Genomic DNA, 19,295 nt, shown 5'->3' with positions numbered 1-19,295 from the left:
GGGGACTAAAGCCATTGCATCGCACACAATTCACTTTCACCTGGTCACTGAAGGTGCCTTTTGTCAGAGACAAAATGTAACAGGAGGAGGCACGGTCATACAAGTGGGACGCAAGTAACACAAAAGGGGTACAACTATGGTGACATTACCAGGAGTTAAAATGTGTTACTGTGTGCAGTGTACTGCATCACCGTCTCACACACAAAGTAGTCTTAAGCAATCTGCATTTTTCTTGCGTAGTAAACACTTATTACTGCTTCCCACAATATTAGAACTACTTTTCAATGTGTGAGCTAAAGGACTGCACTCAAAAGGTCTAGCTTTCAGCAGGGGTAGAAACAGACAGCCACAGGAAAAAAGGCCCCTTCTAGCCACCATCTGTGTCTTCATATAGAATTTAGACCCCTTATACGCTCTGTATATAGATCTCCACATGCCCCCATATAGTTTAAATAGACCTCCCTATGCCCCCATATAGTTTACATAGGCCCTCCTCTGTGCCCCTATATAGGCCACATAAGCCCCTTCTGTGCAGTACCCCCTACCTAGCTCACCGGTCACCGGCAGGTCCTCTCCAGATGCTTGTTCAGCTTGCAGCACAGGCAGTGTGGTACAGAGACTATGCTTGCCATGGACGTCCCCTGGATTCTCAATTATTCATCTGTGTGTGCACATCTGAAACATCTGGTGCAAGCAGGGTCTGCACCATGTGCAAGTAGCTGAGATAAGAGAATGAGTAGCGGGGGAGGAGCTGCTGTGGACTGGATGACAGAGGAGAGTTACGTTTTTTGTTCCCCAAGATGGCGGCCCATCAGGGATCAGTGTATCAGATTGTCAGTCCGTGCCTGCTGCTGTGTACACTCACCTTTACATAAACCTTTCTGGGCACCCAATAAATATGTCAAATTTAGGGTCAAACTGTTGAGGTTAATGTCCGTGAATGTATATCTATATACACACACATTTTAATGGCAAAATGTATAAAGGTATTTATAAACAAAGAAGAAAACTTGCCAATAACCTCATTCAGTTTCAAATTAAGAGATATTTGTGTGGTTTTTAGGTGCTATCACACCTCAAGTGCGTATTTTGTACACCGGCACAAACACACCTACAAAATTATAGAGGGCTCACAAATATTCTATTTTTTATTTAAAAAAAAACTATTCTAACTTGCTCTATGCATGTATCAGCTTTGTTTTAAAGACTTAAGTGGAAAAAAACTGAAGTTCATTTATTGGTTTTATAAATAAACTTGTCTTTGGCAGACATGGCATAAATTAGGCAATGAGAAAAAGCACAAAGATCCCTTTTTCACAATAACAATGTTCCAACATTAAAATATTAGCTGTCACTTACTTAATAGGCATGGGCAAAAAAGAAAGTTTTGTTACCATGGATTGTCCTGACTGCATTTGTGAGGCACATTCACAGCCCCTTTATGTGCACGTAATCTCTAGGATTGTGTTGTTGACACCTCAACAATGCCACTTGACTGACGTACCTGACAGCTCCCACTAGTGACACGACTCACACAATAAGGAACACGCTTTTGTAAGATGAGTATTACCTACCACCAGGCTTAAAAATATACCAAAGCTACTAGAAAGGTAAAAAGAAGCATTGCTTATTCTTTTCATTATACCTCCCAAACCCTGCTGTTTTCTGATGTATTACAATGTCTGGGTATGATAAGTATAGCAGAGTAAAACCCAAAGTGTACATAGTCACCTAATTAGCTTATTGTTCACAGGGCACAAAGCAATCAACATTCTAATTAACCCATGATAAAAATGTATATTTTGCATCTGTGATGATGTTGAAGCCAACTCTCGTAAACTGCTTTCTTATCTTCTATATGCATAGTGGGGCAGCACGGTGGCTTAGTGGTTAGCACTGCAGCCTTGCAGCGCCAAGGGCAACATCTGCAAAGAGTTTGTATGTTCTCTCCGTGTTTGTGCGGGTTTCCTCTGGGTACTCCGGTTTCCTCCCAAACACAAAAACATACAGATAGGTGAAGTGCTGCGGAATCTGTGTGTGCGCTATACAAATAAAAATATTATTATTAATTCCATTCTATCATAGATGGAATTACATCTGTTAGGCAGAAACATTGTAGTAGCTTTTTCTAAGCTATAACAAGTGATTAGACTTCTGTAATCACATGGAGGAAATTCTCACATCCATAAATCAATTTACTTAGCAAAAGAATTACTACTTATGTTTTGGTCCTCAGGTGTCTCACACTCCTGCAAACTGCTGCACATGTTCAAGTGATACTGTTACCCCATTTTCCATACAAGGAGTTCTCATCACCATTCTTAAGCTTATATTTTGGACACTTCATATTTTACTGTATAAAGCATTTCTTGATGGTCTCTTCACTGAAAAATTTTACTGTTGGTGGACAGTGCTATAGGGACACACTCTGTAAACACCCCAGTCTAGGCTCTGCCCCTCCAAAGAGTCATTGGAATAGGTCAACCTAGAGGACTAGGCCCGCCCCCACTGATCAGGCTGTCACAGAGAGGGCAGGGGCTATGTCTCTAGTTCGGCTCATTCCGATGACGCTGCAGAGGGGGTGGTGCCTAGACACAGATGATGTCATGGAGGGGGCAGGGCCTATGGTTCCAATGTGGGCAGAGAGATTGGGTATAAGCCCCACCCCTACAGAACTGCTTACCAACAACATGCCTTTTTGAGGGGAAAGACCACCAAGAAAACCTTTATACGGTAAGATATGAAATGTCCAGAATATAACAATGGTGCTGGGAACTCCTTATAGGGAAAGGGGGTGACAGTATAAGTTAAACAGGCAGTGGACAACAGACAATGATGGAAAATAGAAACTAGGGTGGGGTATTGTCTTAACTTATGGTATATGCTGAAGAGAAACTAGACTGTGAATGGAAATTGAGCCTGCCAGCCTCCTCCAATGGGCAGTTGTCTCCTATGGAGCTTATCATCACTTCACTGCTTAGCCTAGGGCTATTTTTGTGATGCAGCATCTAGAAAAATGGTAAATAAAAAATGTCTGATAGAGTAAAGAAGCAAAATTATTTTATTTAATGAAAATAAATACAGAACTACTTCAAAAACAAAAAAAAGTGTCACTTTTTAAGCAATATAAAAATACAGGGATTTACAGTCCTTACAATTGTAAATATTCTCCACTGGGGAAAAATGTAAAGGCATATTGAAATTCATCTTCGGATTAAAAAAAACTTTCACATAAATAATACATTCAAGATTATTTTGCTCTTCCTTTTACAAGAAATTCATTTAAAGGTGCAAATTCAGTCTGGGCTTAGAGAAATCTAAGCAAAATGGTAACTGCGCAATAGCAGCAGGCATAAAGATATTTTAGCTTGATCCAAGACAGGGAACCGAAGATGAGACCTTTGTAAATTTGCCACAAAATACATAAAACTACCAGCAGTACAAGATTTGTCCTGCTGCTGAACAGTATCATAAAGTTAGTTAGAAAAATAGAACATAAACTTGACAATGGGCAGGGACGCAAGTTTTCCTCGTCATTCACTACTACCCAACCTGTTCTGGAAGGGCAGCATAATCTTAGAAGCTTAGGAGTAACTAAAACATGGCAAAGCCATTCATCAACCAGCTTCAGTAGAAGTAACAAAAACAGAAACCATGAATATCAGCACAGAAGACATACGTTTAGTGTATTTTATATAGCAGCATACTAGTGTTACACACCATAGACCAAATACACATTTTATTTAGTCAGTGCTTCACCAACAAGTTGAATAGAGATATCTCCGCCGTCTGTCTGAACAACAAGGTGGCCTTCGAATCTGCCAGCGGATATAGGTTTGAATTTCACTGGCAGGTTGATATAATGGTGGGCTCTAGAAAAATAAAATTAATACATTTTAAAAGTGTACAATACAGTTCACAACATTAAAAGGGAAACTATGAGCAGGTTTGTGCAAACGTACCTGCTGACAGATCCCTTTAGCAGTGTACCTCAGCTTTCCGGCACCAGTCTCTTTTCTTAGGTCGGTCCTGCAGTTTTCAATAACTTTATTCAAACAGAAATACGTAAATAAGCCAGTTAGGAGCACTGGGAACATTCCGCAGGCTTATCTAGCACCGTTCGCCCTGGTTGCCTCCTCCTACGGTTAGGCCTACCTAAGCATTTTCAGTTATGCATAGCCAGGTCAGTCTTAAGGTAAGCGTGTAATGCTCCAGTGCTCCTAACACGCTAATTTACATATTTCTGTTTAATTAGAGTTATAAAAAAAAACAGGACCAACTAAGGAAAGATGACCAGCACCGGAAAGCTGAGGTATGAACCTGCAGAGAGCCGTCAGCATGTTCGTTTACAGTAAATTAAGCAGCTTACAGTTTATTAACATAAGAAAGCTTCAATGTTGTCATGAAAGGGAAAAGACTTTGGTGTAAATAGTGTATATGCCTTGAAATATTTTATAGGGTTTTAGACACTTGTTACTTGCTTGAATGGATTGGGTGGCCTTTTGGTGCAGCTTTCGGCACACAAAGTAACTAACAGCTGGTCTAAACTTGACTTTAGACATTTGATACATTTATTGCAGTGGCTCATGCTACTAGACTAGTCTTTGCATACACTAAATAAAATTTTATATGAAAAAGCAAAATAGATCACCATATTCTGGTGACAGGTCAGATTAAAAAAGGGGAGTATATTTTAGCAGTATACAGTGGTACCTTGGTTTAAGAGTAACTTTGATTGAGAGCGCTTTGCAAGAGCTCACAGTTTTTCAAAATTGTGACATTGTTTAGGATTTGCTTTGCTTTGGTTTAAGAACTCCCTGTTCTGGGTGGGAGGGGAAGTGGGGGAGGGGCATGGTCTGCACAGTGGGGTCTACAGCCCTGTACTCTGGCCCAGGGAGTCTCCCTCACCTTCCAAATCACAGCAGATCCACTTCAGGCTGGGGCTTGCTTCAGGGGACAGGACTGTGGAGGTAATCTCTTCATAGTTGTAACACCTCTCTCCCTGGACAGAGAGTGCTGCTATACTGTACCCACATATGTCCTGCTCATTCCTTCATACTCCTTGCAGTCTGACAGCCTTCCATGTTTCCAATCCTCTCTATTCCTGCTAGAATGTGCCTGCATTTACACTCAGCTATACACACTGCTGCTATAATGTGCCTGCACTTACATTCAGCTATACACACTGCTGCTATAATGTGCCTGCACTTGCACTCAGCCATTCACACTAATGTATAGAAAAGTTTAAAGGTTTGTCACTGTCCTCCTGCACAGCTTTGGTATTCTCACTTCCCGATTGGTCCATGCTGAACACCCCCTCTTCCCCATTGCTTGGGTTTCTCGGACCCTGACATGGACTCCCCCTCTGGTGATATCTGATTTATTTATTTGACTCCTATATATTTTTCTCTATTCCCTTCTTTTGTTATTTTTGGTTGTTTTGTGTCCATAGAGTTTAGTCATTTACACAGACATCACTGTTCATACTCTGATACATTTTTACAACATTTTTTGTTGTGAGTCAATATCATTAGCCATAGGGGGGTCATAATATTTATACATGTCGGTATGTCCTGGCTCTGTGTCCATTTAACATGGGCCTTTGTATGTTGTGGTTTTAATTGATTTTATTATGTATGTTTTGCACTTTGTAGTCTCTTTGTACTAATAAAATTTGATATATATATTTTTTCTTTTTCACATGCAGTTTATTCCATTTTTTCTGGGGAAGTGCCACCCTTGCATGTGTGACATGGCTTTTTCTTTGTTGTTTTGTAATATTTTCTCATGTCATATTGGGTTGAGCACCCCACTTTACAGATTTAGTAGTGCCTTGTCCCTTATTCTTGTTTTTTTCTCTTCCCCATTGCTGTCATGTGACCCCACAGACCTCTAACAGCAGCCCTGCTTTTCTATTCTAGCCTGTTGTACTACGCTACTGTATTATGTGGGTCTTCAGTTCCATCCTGTATCTACAAACTGCTGCTGTTTTTTCAGCTTTATGCACTTACTATACATTATACTTCACATGCTGATTGCTTTACTGTACAGTAACTTATAATATCACATTCAACTGTTTCTTAATGTTAGTTTCATTTGTTTTACATGTTATTCAGAATTAAAAAAAAAATTTGGGGTGTGGAACCAATTGTCTGCATTTTAATGATTCTCATGGGAAAATTTGCTTTAGTTTAAGAGTTATTTGAAATACAAGCGCGGTCCCAGGACGAATTATGCTTGTAATCCAAAGCACCACTGCATTACTATATATTATAGGAACTCATCAAACTAATAGCTGACCATACATGTATTCACATGTAGGGTGCTCCCATACAACTCACTAACTTGGGGTCCTATTACATGGGACGATTATTGCATGACTTGTTGTTATATCGTTTAAATATAAACGATAATAGTTTCGAGTAAATACAGGCAGCGATCAAACAACCAATGAGAAATCGTTCATTAGTTTGGTGCAGACACCAAAATCATTGTTAATCGTTCGTCTTAATTCCGCATCACTAATCAGTCATTCCTTTATTTGCTGGAATCAAATGAAGTAAGGGTTGATTTACACAGAAATATTATCTGACAGATGATCTGCCAAAGATTTGAAGCCAAAGCCAGAAACATACTATAAACAGAGATCAGGTCATAAAGGAAAGCCTGAGATTTCTCCTCTTTTCAAATCCATTCCTGGCTTTGGCTTCGAATCTTTGGTAGATAATCTGTCAGATAATTCTGTGTAAATGGACCCTAAACCATCGCAGTAGCGATTTCAGGTTAATGATAAACGATATTGTTTGCAATCGTTTATCGTTAAAAATCTATTTGTCTGATAGGACCCTTAGTTGTGTTTATCTGCATGTACAGCATATTCTAATGTCAGAGGACCATGAGTCATAGTTTAAGAGAAACATTTCATAAATTGATATGGATCAATGATGGCCATCATTACAGCTTGTGGTGTGCGGTCTGGAGAGCCTGGACAACTTAGTGACAAAAATACAGCGATGGGCATTATAAAAATTATGGAATTTTGTTAGTGTTGCTGAATAAACCCCAATGTATTTATGTTAATGCTGAAAATTGTAGTACACAGACCTGTTTATAGAGTTCAACTAGAGCAGAACTAAGTCTCACCCAGACATTGTCTGGGCTGCAAGAGGGCATCACTAGCAGGGTGCAGCTATGCATTTACATAAATCTATATCACAGTAGTTGATTACTGTAGGTGTTGTTTCAGAGTTTAAAGTGAATGTACCATCAGGCCCAGACTGAAGAACTGGAGGTGGGCTGACCCACCCCCAGTGGGAGGAAACCCTTGCCTCTCTATGATGCTGCTCCATTGATTCTAATTGGCCGAGTCATAGAGGGACAGGGTTTCCTCCCACTTGGGTGGGTCAGCCAGCCTCCAGTTCTTCAGTCTGAGCCTGATGATACATTCACTTTAAGCATTATGAAACAGAACATGCCATCCACCACCATTAATCATTACAAAAGGGTCAGTTCATTAACTATTTCTCCCCTCGAGACACCAGTACCATATATCCCAGATGCAGATGGAATAGCTCTGGGCTGTATTTTTAGATTAAAATATATATAAATATATATATATATAATGCTTGCAACGTTTTTTTCCCCTAAACTTATGTACAAAATTATGCGCAATAAAGCAAATGACTGACATTTTAAATCATATAAATATAACTATTAGCATATGGCACACATCAGGATGCTGAAATCATTGGTTCCCAAGTCACAGCAGGGATCAGAAAACCAGATAACCATTTAAAGCGATAATCTAGGTTTAGAAAAAAAAACAGCCAATTTCTCCTACATATATCCCCACTCTTATCCTTAGTTTGAGGCTGGTGTTACAACTTGGCTCCATTCACTTAACTGGAGAACAAGAGTGACGCTTTTCCCAAAGAAAGCAGCTTTTTTTTTTTTTTTTTAATCTGTAACATCCCCTTTAATATTTATGGTTTAGCCAAGTACCACAAAGGCCTGTCAATTAGTTGATCAATAGGGCTGCCAGGAGATAAACCTCCTATAATTCAATATTAATGGGCAATACTAAAAACAGTCAATACTGAAGTACCAGAAAGACCCATTACATTTTAGAAAAGATTCCTGCTGTGCCTGGTCCCCTTTACTGACATGTTAGTGTCACACTTACATTAAAAACAAACTCACTTACCTTAGAGAATACTTTGAATGCTTCATGTGAAACGGCTCTTTTGGACTTACAAATCTCAGCTGGAAGTTAATACAAGATGATTTTCTTTAAGAGACATGCCCATGCAGATTATTTTTCTTAGTAAAACAATGCATGCAAATTCCATGCAGAATAAAATATTCTATCCATCAGGACAACTTTTTGCATGATGCCTATGTAGGCGATATGGCTAATTTATACAAGAAGTCTGTGCCAGGTACAGCAGCTTAGCCCCATTTAAGTAAATGGTCCCTTTACTGTGCTAATGATGGAAGGTCAGTCTATCCCAAAGGACCCCTTTAGGTAATGCTAGGTTTGTTTGTACTGGCCTTGCTGCATTCTAACCACTGCAGTGCTTTACCACAACAGCCAGGACTAACTAACTATATTTATATATATATATATATATATATATATATATATATATATATATATATATATATATATATATATATATATATATATATATATATATTTATATATAAAACGCACATTGTGTATGTGTGCATTATATACACACACACACCCCTATATATACACACACACAGACATATGTTATATATTTTTTCCCCATACACACATATACATACACTTTACAATATTTAAAAAAAGAAATGTAAACTGTGATACATTTTTTCAAAGGGATACAAGACTAAGCAACAGTATACGGTGTGTAGTGTATTTATACAGGATGGAGCCAATCACTTACCATATAGGTTGTAAAAGAGTTGTTTCTTAAATTGACTTTCAGTGTGCTGGATTCACCAACATGTGTGGATGGAAAGGTATACAACTCCTGAGAAGCAAAAACTCCCCGTACTGCCTCATCTTGCCTATTAAACATAGGAATAGAGTGCATAAATATATGAAATAATGTGTAATCACAATAAAAAGTTATTTCTACACACACACACATTAAACACAATAAAGTCACAATAAAAAGTTATTTACACACACATTAAACACCACTATGAGTCCAATGGTGCTGTGATCATTAGTCAAAACAAAGTACATTTGGATGGCATAAATCCAGAACTTCTGGGTCCACATTATTTCTTCCTAGGCTTCAAGCTCTTGTAGGGGTAGTGAACTTACCCCCTTTAAGTTATTCTGTAATGTTCTGCATTGTTAAACACTATTACTGACGTTTATAGGAATAATGTATAAAAGTGCATTGTTTTACACTGTATTGTGTAATGCCATGTACCCCAAAGAGTCAAGGCATCCCTGATGCATAGAGTAGGAGCTGACAAGCCATTGTATCAATGATGGCTGTATTCCTGCGTCAGCATGATGACACCAGAAACTATCTCTGGGAGTCATTCTGCAGGAGGAGGAGGTGTTTGTTAGAAAGGACCTTTGTCTGATATTTTTTTCTGATTTGAGAGCAAATGCTGTAGCACCAGAAGCACTGCAGACATGTGTTTTGGCGAGTGCACAAGGGCCATGGGCCAATATAGTCACTGAGGAGTAAGTTGGTGAGCTGTGGGAGAGAAAAGACTCAATTAAGGTGAGGGCAGTGATGACAAGTGTGTCAAATAGGTTCTGGAGTTGACAACCATGGAGGGGGTTAGATTGTGAAAACTGCAGCGGCTGATGAGACTGAAAGGATGCCAGTGGTCATATTGCTCAGTTGCATGGTTTAAATGTCATAAAGGTCCAGGGCCCAGTACAGACTGGAAAAGTGTTTGTTGTGAATGGAGGAAACCGAAGTACATGAACAAGAATGACTAAGTGACTGCACCAAAAAGAAACTGATACGCAAACTTGCATCCATACATACCCTTATCTATAGATAGAGGTTAAGTATAATGCAGTGTGATACATTTGCGCTAACACAAAGTCGTGCAGAAACACAAATAAAACGGATCATAGCTTGTATAGATTTGCTCAAAAACATTGCACGTAATAAATGAAGCTTGCCTACATAACTAGCTATAAACAATAAAGATTTCATGTTGTGACACACATTTAGCTGGAAGGTAGACAAGGAACTAAAATGATGTAGTCATGGGTTTGTGTGTAAAAAAAATATATATATATATATCAAACTTTGATGCAATCATTTGTTTGCGCAAATATTTGCGACTATACCACAAAAATTCTGTGTAAGGGATCAAACTCTGTATATCTCTAAGTGTAATGGCATGCACGCTACAGGCAAGTGACTGGGCTGGCCATGAATCAAGCAGAGTGATAGCAATCACCGCTCGATGTAGCGCCACTGTGCTAAAGCAAAGGGTAGCCTCCCCGCACCCTGGTTGGGGAACTGAACCCTGCTTTGTACAGCGCTGTGCAGCAGTGCTTGATCAAACGTTGGTGGCAGCAGAGGAACTCGGGTAAACCCTTACTGCTGCCACGTAACAGAAGTGGCTATATAAAGAAAAGTTAAATTAAAAAGTACGGTGCTTAAAAAAAAAATAATCATGTGCAAACAACGGAAATACTAGATTTAAGACATTACAAGAAACTTAAAATTATGCAACACATTTTTCTACTAACTTTACAATAGATTGACATTTTTTACTTACACTGGTCTTAGAGAGGATGCTTCTGAGCCAGACCTTTTCCTGGGTTTCACTTGAACTTCTGTCTTTACTAAAGCTTCAGATGAACTTTTCATAAACTCACTTTCATCTTTGACACCCTTTGGGGGCAAGAAATAATGCACACATTAGTTTCGTAGGTGTAAAGGAAAAGCATAAATATTTGATAATGTCTTTTTGTACCACTTACCAATTTTTTAGCACATGCTGGTAAAACATTCTTTTGAATGTCATTTTAAGCAGCTTAGGCTTTTATGTAAAGATTACATTTTACAAACTAGGGTTTGGGTGTTTTGTCTTTATGCAGTTCACCATGTGGTAAAAACTGACATGTTATTTATATTCTACCTATATGCAGGAGCTTTCCCAATCGTAAGTCTGTGCCGCTCGGTGATATGATGGTCACTTCATGTAATAGTAATATTGCTGTTACTGATTGTCCACATCGGAGGTTCCCCGGTAGGTAGCACGCTCTGTCTGCACTGCTGAGATTTCCCGCGCAGAGCTTGAATTCCCCGGGGAACTAGTGATGTCACTGTCTGTAGTACGGGTCCTTGCATCTGCCACAGAACACACCAATGCATTTCAGCAACTATATGCGGTTTCCTATGCCAACTTTGACGAAGGAAACCGCATCTAGATGCCAAAATGCATTTGTGTGTTTTGTGGCTTATACAAGGACCCGACCTACAGACACAGTGATGTCACTAGTTCCCCAGGGAATCTGAACTCTGTGTGGGGAACCTCCTGTGCAGTGCAGATGGAGCGCACTACCACACCTACAATGTGGACAGTAAAAGCAACATTACTATTACATGAAGTGACCATCATATCACCAAGTGCTTCTTTTATTTGTCTATACTGTTTAATTGCTGCTGTCACAATGGACAGCAGCAATTAGACAGTTAAAACAGCTGGCAAAGGAGATTGCTCCGTGCTGGCAATTAGCCATGGTCCTAAGCTGCTGACAGCAAGCTGGTAAAGGCTGGAGGCCCACTCCTGCCTTGCAGACTTCACTGGATGCCTCTCTTGCAGGTTGTAATAAAATTACCATATAAAATAGTGCAGCTTTCTGCACTATTTTATAATCTGGTAAAATTCCAGCTACCATGGCACCAGCAATGTTTTTATTGCTATTCTGCTCCGCTGCAGGTGCAAACCCAGCACACATGAGGGAACCACAGATATGTAATACACAAATATAGCCACTGCTTACTTCTCCACAGAGCTGGAACCTCACTTTATGCTTCAAATGCGGCTCTGAAACTGGATGGCATTCAAGGTCCCAAGACTGAGTATAATCACCTTTGTCTCTAGGGAAAAAAGTAACTGGCACCTTTAAAAAGAAAAAAAAAAAAAAGTTTCTTTTGAGCAGAAGATTGTTACCAAGGTATTAAGATCATCAAGAAGGTGGGTAAGAATAAATAAAATACTTTTAACTTCTCATGAGCTGCAATAAGCCCAGACACGCGAGAACATCTGAACGCTGCATAAGTTGCACGATATACATCTCCACTTTGGTCAATGGCCTGAATTATAAAAAAAAAAATAAAAAAAAAGAAGTTTAATACAAATCATTAAACCACGTGACACCTTGAAAAACACAAAGTTTGTGACTATCACTAAATAACAAAATAAACTACTACTTAATTGCTGTGAACACCATGGTCGGCTGCGCATGATAACCTTACTTCTTTAAATATAACAACCTGAATAAACAAAGCCATTCTCTCATTGAACATTAGGTTTAGAGAGTGGGAGTCTTGTGTAACTCCCCTTTAGCCCTTTTTGTGGCAGCTACATGTGCAGAATAACGGGTCAGTCAACTCTATAAGGCCGGCAGACTTTAAAGTAGCATTGGGCTCTAAGACAAGTTTTGAGCTGTAATCTAATACTACAAACTTGCATGTAATAGGAAAGGTTGTGGCAATGGGGGCAAGATTGGATTTTTGTTTTTAAGTATAAAGTTAAATATTCCATTAGAGATATTGAGAATTGAGATATAAAGTAAAATTTTTGAAATTATAAAGAAAATACCTTAACATAAGGAGGAGCAAAAGATGAAAGAAGCCATTTCATATCTTCTTTGCTTGAATTTTCAACTTCCAATAGAGTCTCTAATAAAAGTGGGGGGGAATGAGATGGAAAATAAAAAGGACAAACTAAAAATACTTGTATGGGACACGACATGGAATAATTTGTTCAGTTAAAACTGTCTATCAATGCTACATACATTGTGGGCTAAGAACACAGCTCAGAAATGCAGATAATTCAATAGTCACAAGGTGTACACCTGAAAATGTATGCTCAAAGTAGTTGGATCTTAATGTATTCGCTGAGAAATAAATGCGACTTTCCAAATGAATTAAAAAAAGATTACCTGAACTTCCACCAGCAACAGTTCTAGGAAACACAACTGTCCGATTCTTAATATCAACTTTAGACAAGGGGGACTTAGAGAGAGGTTTTGCTACATGAATCGGTGCTTCCAGCCGGGGAGAGAGCACAGATGACGACTTTGGTGCTCCTTTGTTTGAAGACACAACTGAGAAACTCTCACTAGTTATCTGAACTTTCACAATCTGTTGCAAGATAAACAATGCAGTGACAATAATGAAATAAACAAAACGTTTCTTATACAGGGGAGTATTTGGAAGCTACAGAAGAAAAGGGGTATACAGTATGGGGGGCCTTAATGCAGAGTGGAGGGATGTGTACAGTATTGGGGAAGAACTACAGAGGGGGGAGGAGGTATACAGTATAGTATTCTAATTACAGGGAAATGTACAGTATAGCAGTCTAACAGTGGGATATACAGTATGGCAGCTAACTATATATGGAGTGAGGCTACAGTGCAGGAGCACACTTGTTTCTGAAAATAAGCCCTATCCCTTTTTTCAGAGAAAACATAAGACCCTGTGTTATTTTTGGAGAAACACTGTAGTAAGACTGCATGGCTGCTATAATTAGGTTTACAGATATTCCACCAAAATAGTGAGAACTTTTTGAAGCACCAATAATCTCCACATTATAAAAAAGGTACCTTTTGGCCGATGTCGCAATGGACATAGATTTGGCCATTCCATGGAAGCATGGTCTGCTTTGTGGACATCAAAGGATTTGGACTCACTAGAATAACTGCATGTGCCCTGCAGAAGGTAAAAACAAAGCATTAAAGCGACTCTTTTCCCACAATCTAACCCCCCCCCCCAAACCGCTTGTACCTTCGGATAGCTGCTTTTAATCGGAGATCAGTCCTGCGGTCCGTCCGGCAGGTGATGCAGTTATTGTCCTAAGAAACAACTTTTAAACTGGCAGCCCTGTACCCTACGGGAGTGGCCTAGATTGTGTATGCATTAGGCTGGCACAACCTCTCTGTCCCTCCTCCCCACCCTCCTCATCATTAGGAATGCTCCAGGCAGATTGTCTCCTATTCATCAGCTGTGTGAATACTGAACATGGGCTGGATCGGTAAGGCACCTGTGCAATTTTCAGACAGGAAAAAATGTTCCAGTGGCATTCCTAATGATGAAGAGGGTTGGGAGGAGGGACGGAGGGGTGGTGCAAAGTTAGGGCACAAATACTCCCTTTGGGCATGGGGCTGCAAATTTAAAAGTTGTTTTTAGGACAATAACTGCATCACCTGCCGATTGGACCCCAGGACAGATCTTGGATTAAAAGCAGCTATCTGAAGGTACAAGTGGTTTGCGCGCTTGATTGTGGGTACAGAGTTGTTTTAACATTCCTAGTGTGATCTCATGAGCAAGTCCAACTTTTAAGAGTTACTTACTGAGGCTCAACATTTCCATGCTGTGGTGTGATAGTAAGACAATGTGCAGGCCAAGACAGATCAAACTGTAAAGATTTTAAAGAATTGTTCTCAATCTGGATATGGCCTGTTGATGCTATGCCACCTAGCAAAGGATTAAAAAAAGTAGTCTTAGGTTACTAAAAAATACAAACAATTAAGAGTGCTCTTATGTGAGGTAGTGCAACCATAGGTAGCACTTGTGGTTTAGCGCTAAAAGATAAATGCACCCAGATTTGCAGATTAAAACAGTGGGAAGCCTGGTGCTGTCTAGCAAAGTACACATGAATTATCTGTGTACTTTACAATATACAGAAGATTAACACATACCAGCACTAGGAGCTTTCAGCACTAGGACCTCTGGCTTCACAGTCCATAGAGGTGGCTCGGGAATGTTACTTTGCGACGAGACATTAGTATTTGGAAACAGAGGTCCTTGTGGTCCTTTGACAGGTAAGTCATCCAGTGACATATAACTGAAGTTTCGCTCTGTATTTCCTAAAGGGCTAGATCAATAAAACAAATGAAAAAGTAGAAAATCGTAATTAGGGCAAGTAAAAATTCGATAACATTTTTAACTGATTTCGGTATGACATCAGCACAGATATGCGATAACACTGATACAAAACAAACCATGTGAGCCATCTACACTGTGGGACAGATTCACCAGTATGTAATTCTTGGACAGTATAAACTAAACAGTCTAAAAATACACCAGATCACAGTGGCACGTTGTTAATTCTGGCTCATAATCTCATGGTCTAATCTAACATTAGGCTACCTATTAGTTATCTGACTTTAATTTAAAATTAGGGGAGACAAAACTTTGGCACACAGCCATACACAAGATCCTTTTTCCTGCTAAGTCAAACCCTTTTCCTAAAGTCACACCCCTGGCCAAGTAAGGTTTAGCACAGAAAGACACAAGCCAATTTTTGTGCTATAATAATTTTGCATTTGCAGTAGAACATCTGCCCCAGAAATTACTTTTGGAAGTAAAAACAAAACAGATCCTTTCTTAACACTACATTGTTCAACCCAGGAGCTGGTTTCAAAGGTGACATGTTCCTTCTAAAATTGATAAAATAAAACAGTTAATTAGCTTTTCAGCTACTGTAACAATATTACATTGCTATAATACAGCCAGTTTGAAACATACCTAGTATGAGACTCCACCCTGTGCTCCCATATAGTATTTAGGCCCCTAATTGTGCCCAGTATTCATGAGAGGTCCCTGCCGAGAGCATACTGTACAGATGTCAGAGCCCAGAGGAGGATCCTGGGAATGCTGGTCCTTATAAAGTCTAGGGAGCTTTTGTTGCCTCCCAGGTGGCAAATGTTACTCTCAGGGGCGACTGTCCTGAAATCAGGGGTGTCAAACATGCCAGTTTGTTTTTTCCTCCTCACATTGAGAACCATTATTTTTTCATCTACAGAGGCACATGAGCTTTATCTGCAGGACCCCATGTACTTTATTCTTATGAATTTCATTTCAATGATATCCAATTTGGAAAATTTTGGTGAGGAATAGGCTTTTTGATTGCTTTTATTAACATTTTGGGGGGAGATGTGATAAATTTCTGATGTGGGTAATTCACAATTTAAGGTTCATACAGTGCAGTTTTGGTTCCTGTTGAAGTCTAAAATATCATGCATTACCTGGCTAAGTTAATATTTAGGGACGGTTGCAAAGATGCACGATTATTCACTTCTGAAGTACTGCCAAAAACAGAAAGTGTCACCTTCTGCATATTCCCATAAAAAAGTTGAACATCATTTGGTCTTTCTGGCAAATCGTACACTAAAGATGTAAGAAAAACAAAGCACAAGATTAGTATCTGCTTTAACCCTTTAGTGCTGCAGCTGGTTTGGGCTTTAAAATCTGACCTGTCTCACTTTATGTAGTTATAGCACTATGATGCATTAATTTATGCTAGTGATTCTAAGATTGTTTTTTCCGTGACATATTGTACTTTATATTAGCGTCAAAATTTGGTCACTATCTTATGTATTTTTTGTGAAACACTTCAATATATCACGAAAAATTGGGGGAAATTTTTTTTTTAATCTAAAATATACGCCATTCAGTGTGCAGTATAAATATAATAAATGTATTCTCTGGGTCACAACTGTTGAAACCAAATTTGTATAGTTTTTTTTTTCAGTGGTCACCGATTAGGTAAATTACAAACCTATATAAAACTTTCTGAAATGAGTTGATTTGAATGAAAAATATTTTTGCTGGATAACCCCATTTAAGCTTTATCAGGAATCATGGATCTGTTTTTACATGGTTACTTTTAAAAGTACACAAAAATGTGGTTTTGAGCCATGCTTTTTATAATGTAAGTCAGTGGAAAAACGGGCCCAAATATAGTTGCACACAAATATATTCATTTTTTCCATTAAACAGATAACAGACTGCAAAAACGCAGTGTGAGCCTAGCCTAAAGCAAAATCTTGCAACATGTGCTTTCTACATTCAAGGTGGTGGTCAATTATGGTTTGAGTATCATTTACATTTATCAAAGCTACAAGCAGTTTGCTTTTCCTGTCTTCGCTCAAACGTCTGGAAGAGCAACAAAAAGAGAAATCAATCACACAGTATAAAGGCCCTACTACACGGCCCAACTCTGAGGAGCATGAGCGCTCGTTTGCTCCTTGTTCCCCGCTCGCTGGCGCTGCTAATACAGGCGGCAGCAGCGAGCTGGTGAATCAGGGGAGGGCTGCCGGGTGATCGCTGATCGTCCATAGGCAGTCCATAGGATATAGTGGCGGTCTACTGCCGCCTCTTCTAGTCAACGGAGCAGCGGCAGCAGATCGCTGCTATATAATTCATTTGTCTTTCAACATGTTGACTTCAATGATCAGCCGACATGAACGATGTCGGCTGATCGTTGCCTCCTATTACACGGGATGATTATCGGCCGTAACGGACGATAATCGTTCCTTGGAATAGGGCCTTAAAGGGGTTGTCCGGTGATAAAAAATTATTCACAGAATAACACACATTACAAAGTTGTATAACTTTGTAATGTGTGTTATGTCTGTGAATGGCCCCCTTCCCCGTGTCCCACCACCCCCACCCGTGTACCCGGAAGTGTGGTGCGCTATACATTACCTGTCACGTGCCGACCACGGTCTCCGATCGTCAGCAGTGACGTCTTCTTCGGGAGGCCAGCGGATCTTCCCGAGTGCCGGCCGCCCTCTGCAGCGTCATCCGAAGCTCAGCCGCGATTGGCTGAGCATAACTGTGCTCAGCCAATAGCGGCTGAGCTTCGGATGACGCTGCAGAGGGCGGCCGGCACTCGGGAAGATCCGCTGGCCTCCCGAAGAAGACGTCACTGCTGACGATCGGAGACCGTGGACGACACGAGATGCGGTGAGTATAATGCACCACACTTCCGGGTCTAGCGTGGGTGGGGGGGAAACACGGGGAAGGGGGCCATTCACAGATATAACATACATTACAAAGTCGTATAACTTTTTAATGTGTGTTATTCTGTGAATAATTTTTTATCGCCGGACAACCCCTTTAAGGAGGCGCGGGAATGTCTACAGAAAGCCACTGTGTTTTATAGAGCTTTTAAGTTCAGAGCCAGTTATATATGTTTCACATTTAACTCACCTTCAGACACTAGTCGCTCACTGCTAAACTCTTCATCAAATCTTATATTTTTTAACTTACTATTCTCGGCAATGTTTTTTTGTGCAGATTCAGGTTTGCATTGCAGTGCTCTGTTACAAAAAAAAAAAAAAAAACTGGTGTTACAGCAAAATATCAGCTAAAAAGGTAATGTGTGTATCCTTTCCCCAAGAACTATGTAACATTGTCAGCACGTTTCTACTAAATTTTTAGGTGGATTAATTTCTACATGTATCTTCAGGGTACTATATGATGATTGAGGGCATAACTATAAGAGGATTCCTAGGATTCATAGTCACCCACAGACTAATGTTTAAGAGGCATAATGGCTGGCAGGTGCTGTAACAGTATACTGCTGCATATATAAACACCTTACCTGCGAAACTGCTGTCTGGAAACTTCATCGCCACAGAAGAAACAGACTGTGAACAACAGTGAGGTGCTAGATTGAAGGCACTCCTCTAGTCCTGCACCATTAGAGGATATAGTAACCATCTATAGTAATAATGGGCAAAATGTAAAACACAGAAAGGGTCTTACAAACATTTTTAATAACAGAAATAGACATATACACATAATATAGATATGCTCATCCATCTATGTAGGCATGAGTGACTGCTAGGTAGAAAAAAAAATAAAAATAATAATAATTTTATATATATATATATATATATATATATATATATATATATATATATATATATATATACACACACAAAAATACACATATATACACACACATACATATACATACATACATACACATTATATATTTTATATATATATATATATATATATATAACATTTTTATAACTCACAGCATTTCACTGCAAAAAAATAAAAAGCTTTTAAATATTTTGCTACCCTTCGTGAGACTAACAATTCATCCCATACCTATTTATTCAGTCTACTCCTCCAGTTCTGAGCTGCTGCTTTCTGCTGAAGACAAAAAAAACAAAACAAAAAACTGTGTGTGAGCTGCTGTCTGTCCCCCTCCCAAGACAACTGATGTCCCTGGCAGGTTGTAATTGCAACTTAGTAGCATTTTGGAATGCTGGGAAGATTAATGTGAGG

General features: G+C 39.4%; 1 protein-coding gene across 8 annotated transcripts in view; it reads right to left on the bottom strand.

Annotated features, from left to right (window-relative positions):
- Nucleotides 1-3,090: 3,090 nt before the first annotated feature.
- CEP192 (centrosomal protein 192) overlaps nt 3,091-19,295 on the bottom strand; it is a 91,522-nt gene continuing 75,317 nt past the window's right edge. For 7 of the 8 annotated variants that reach the window (XM_069957807.1, XM_069957813.1, XM_069957815.1 and 4 more), the window contains 14 exons: nt 18,598-18,716; nt 18,204-18,313; nt 16,235-16,376; nt 14,906-15,081; nt 14,558-14,681; nt 13,811-13,916; nt 13,148-13,349; nt 12,805-12,884; nt 12,201-12,296; nt 11,984-12,103; nt 10,753-10,868; nt 8,931-9,054; nt 8,204-8,262; nt 3,091-3,872 (listed from right to left, as the gene is read on the bottom strand). In XM_069957807.1, the coding sequence (XP_069813908.1) occupies nt 3,740-3,872; nt 8,204-8,262; nt 8,931-9,054; nt 10,753-10,868; nt 11,984-12,103; nt 12,201-12,296; nt 12,805-12,884; nt 13,148-13,349; nt 13,811-13,916; nt 14,558-14,681; nt 14,906-15,081; nt 16,235-16,376; nt 18,204-18,313; nt 18,598-18,716 (1,707 nt within the window). In that variant the 3' untranslated portion in view covers nt 3,091-3,739. The remainder of the gene's footprint in view (nt 3,873-8,203; nt 8,263-8,930; nt 9,055-10,752; nt 10,869-11,983; nt 12,104-12,200; nt 12,297-12,804; nt 12,885-13,147; nt 13,350-13,810; nt 13,917-14,557; nt 14,682-14,905; nt 15,082-16,234; nt 16,377-18,203; nt 18,314-18,597; nt 18,717-19,295) is intronic. The other variant, XM_069957814.1, reaches the window with a different exon arrangement.

This window comes from Dendropsophus ebraccatus, chromosome 2 (assembly GCF_027789765.1).
Source record: "Dendropsophus ebraccatus isolate aDenEbr1 chromosome 2, aDenEbr1.pat, whole genome shotgun sequence".
NCBI classification, from domain to species: Eukaryota; Metazoa; Chordata; class Amphibia; order Anura; family Hylidae; genus Dendropsophus; species Dendropsophus ebraccatus.
Note: the sequence above shows the minus strand (reverse complement) of the source record. Positions and strands in the feature narration are given on the sequence as shown.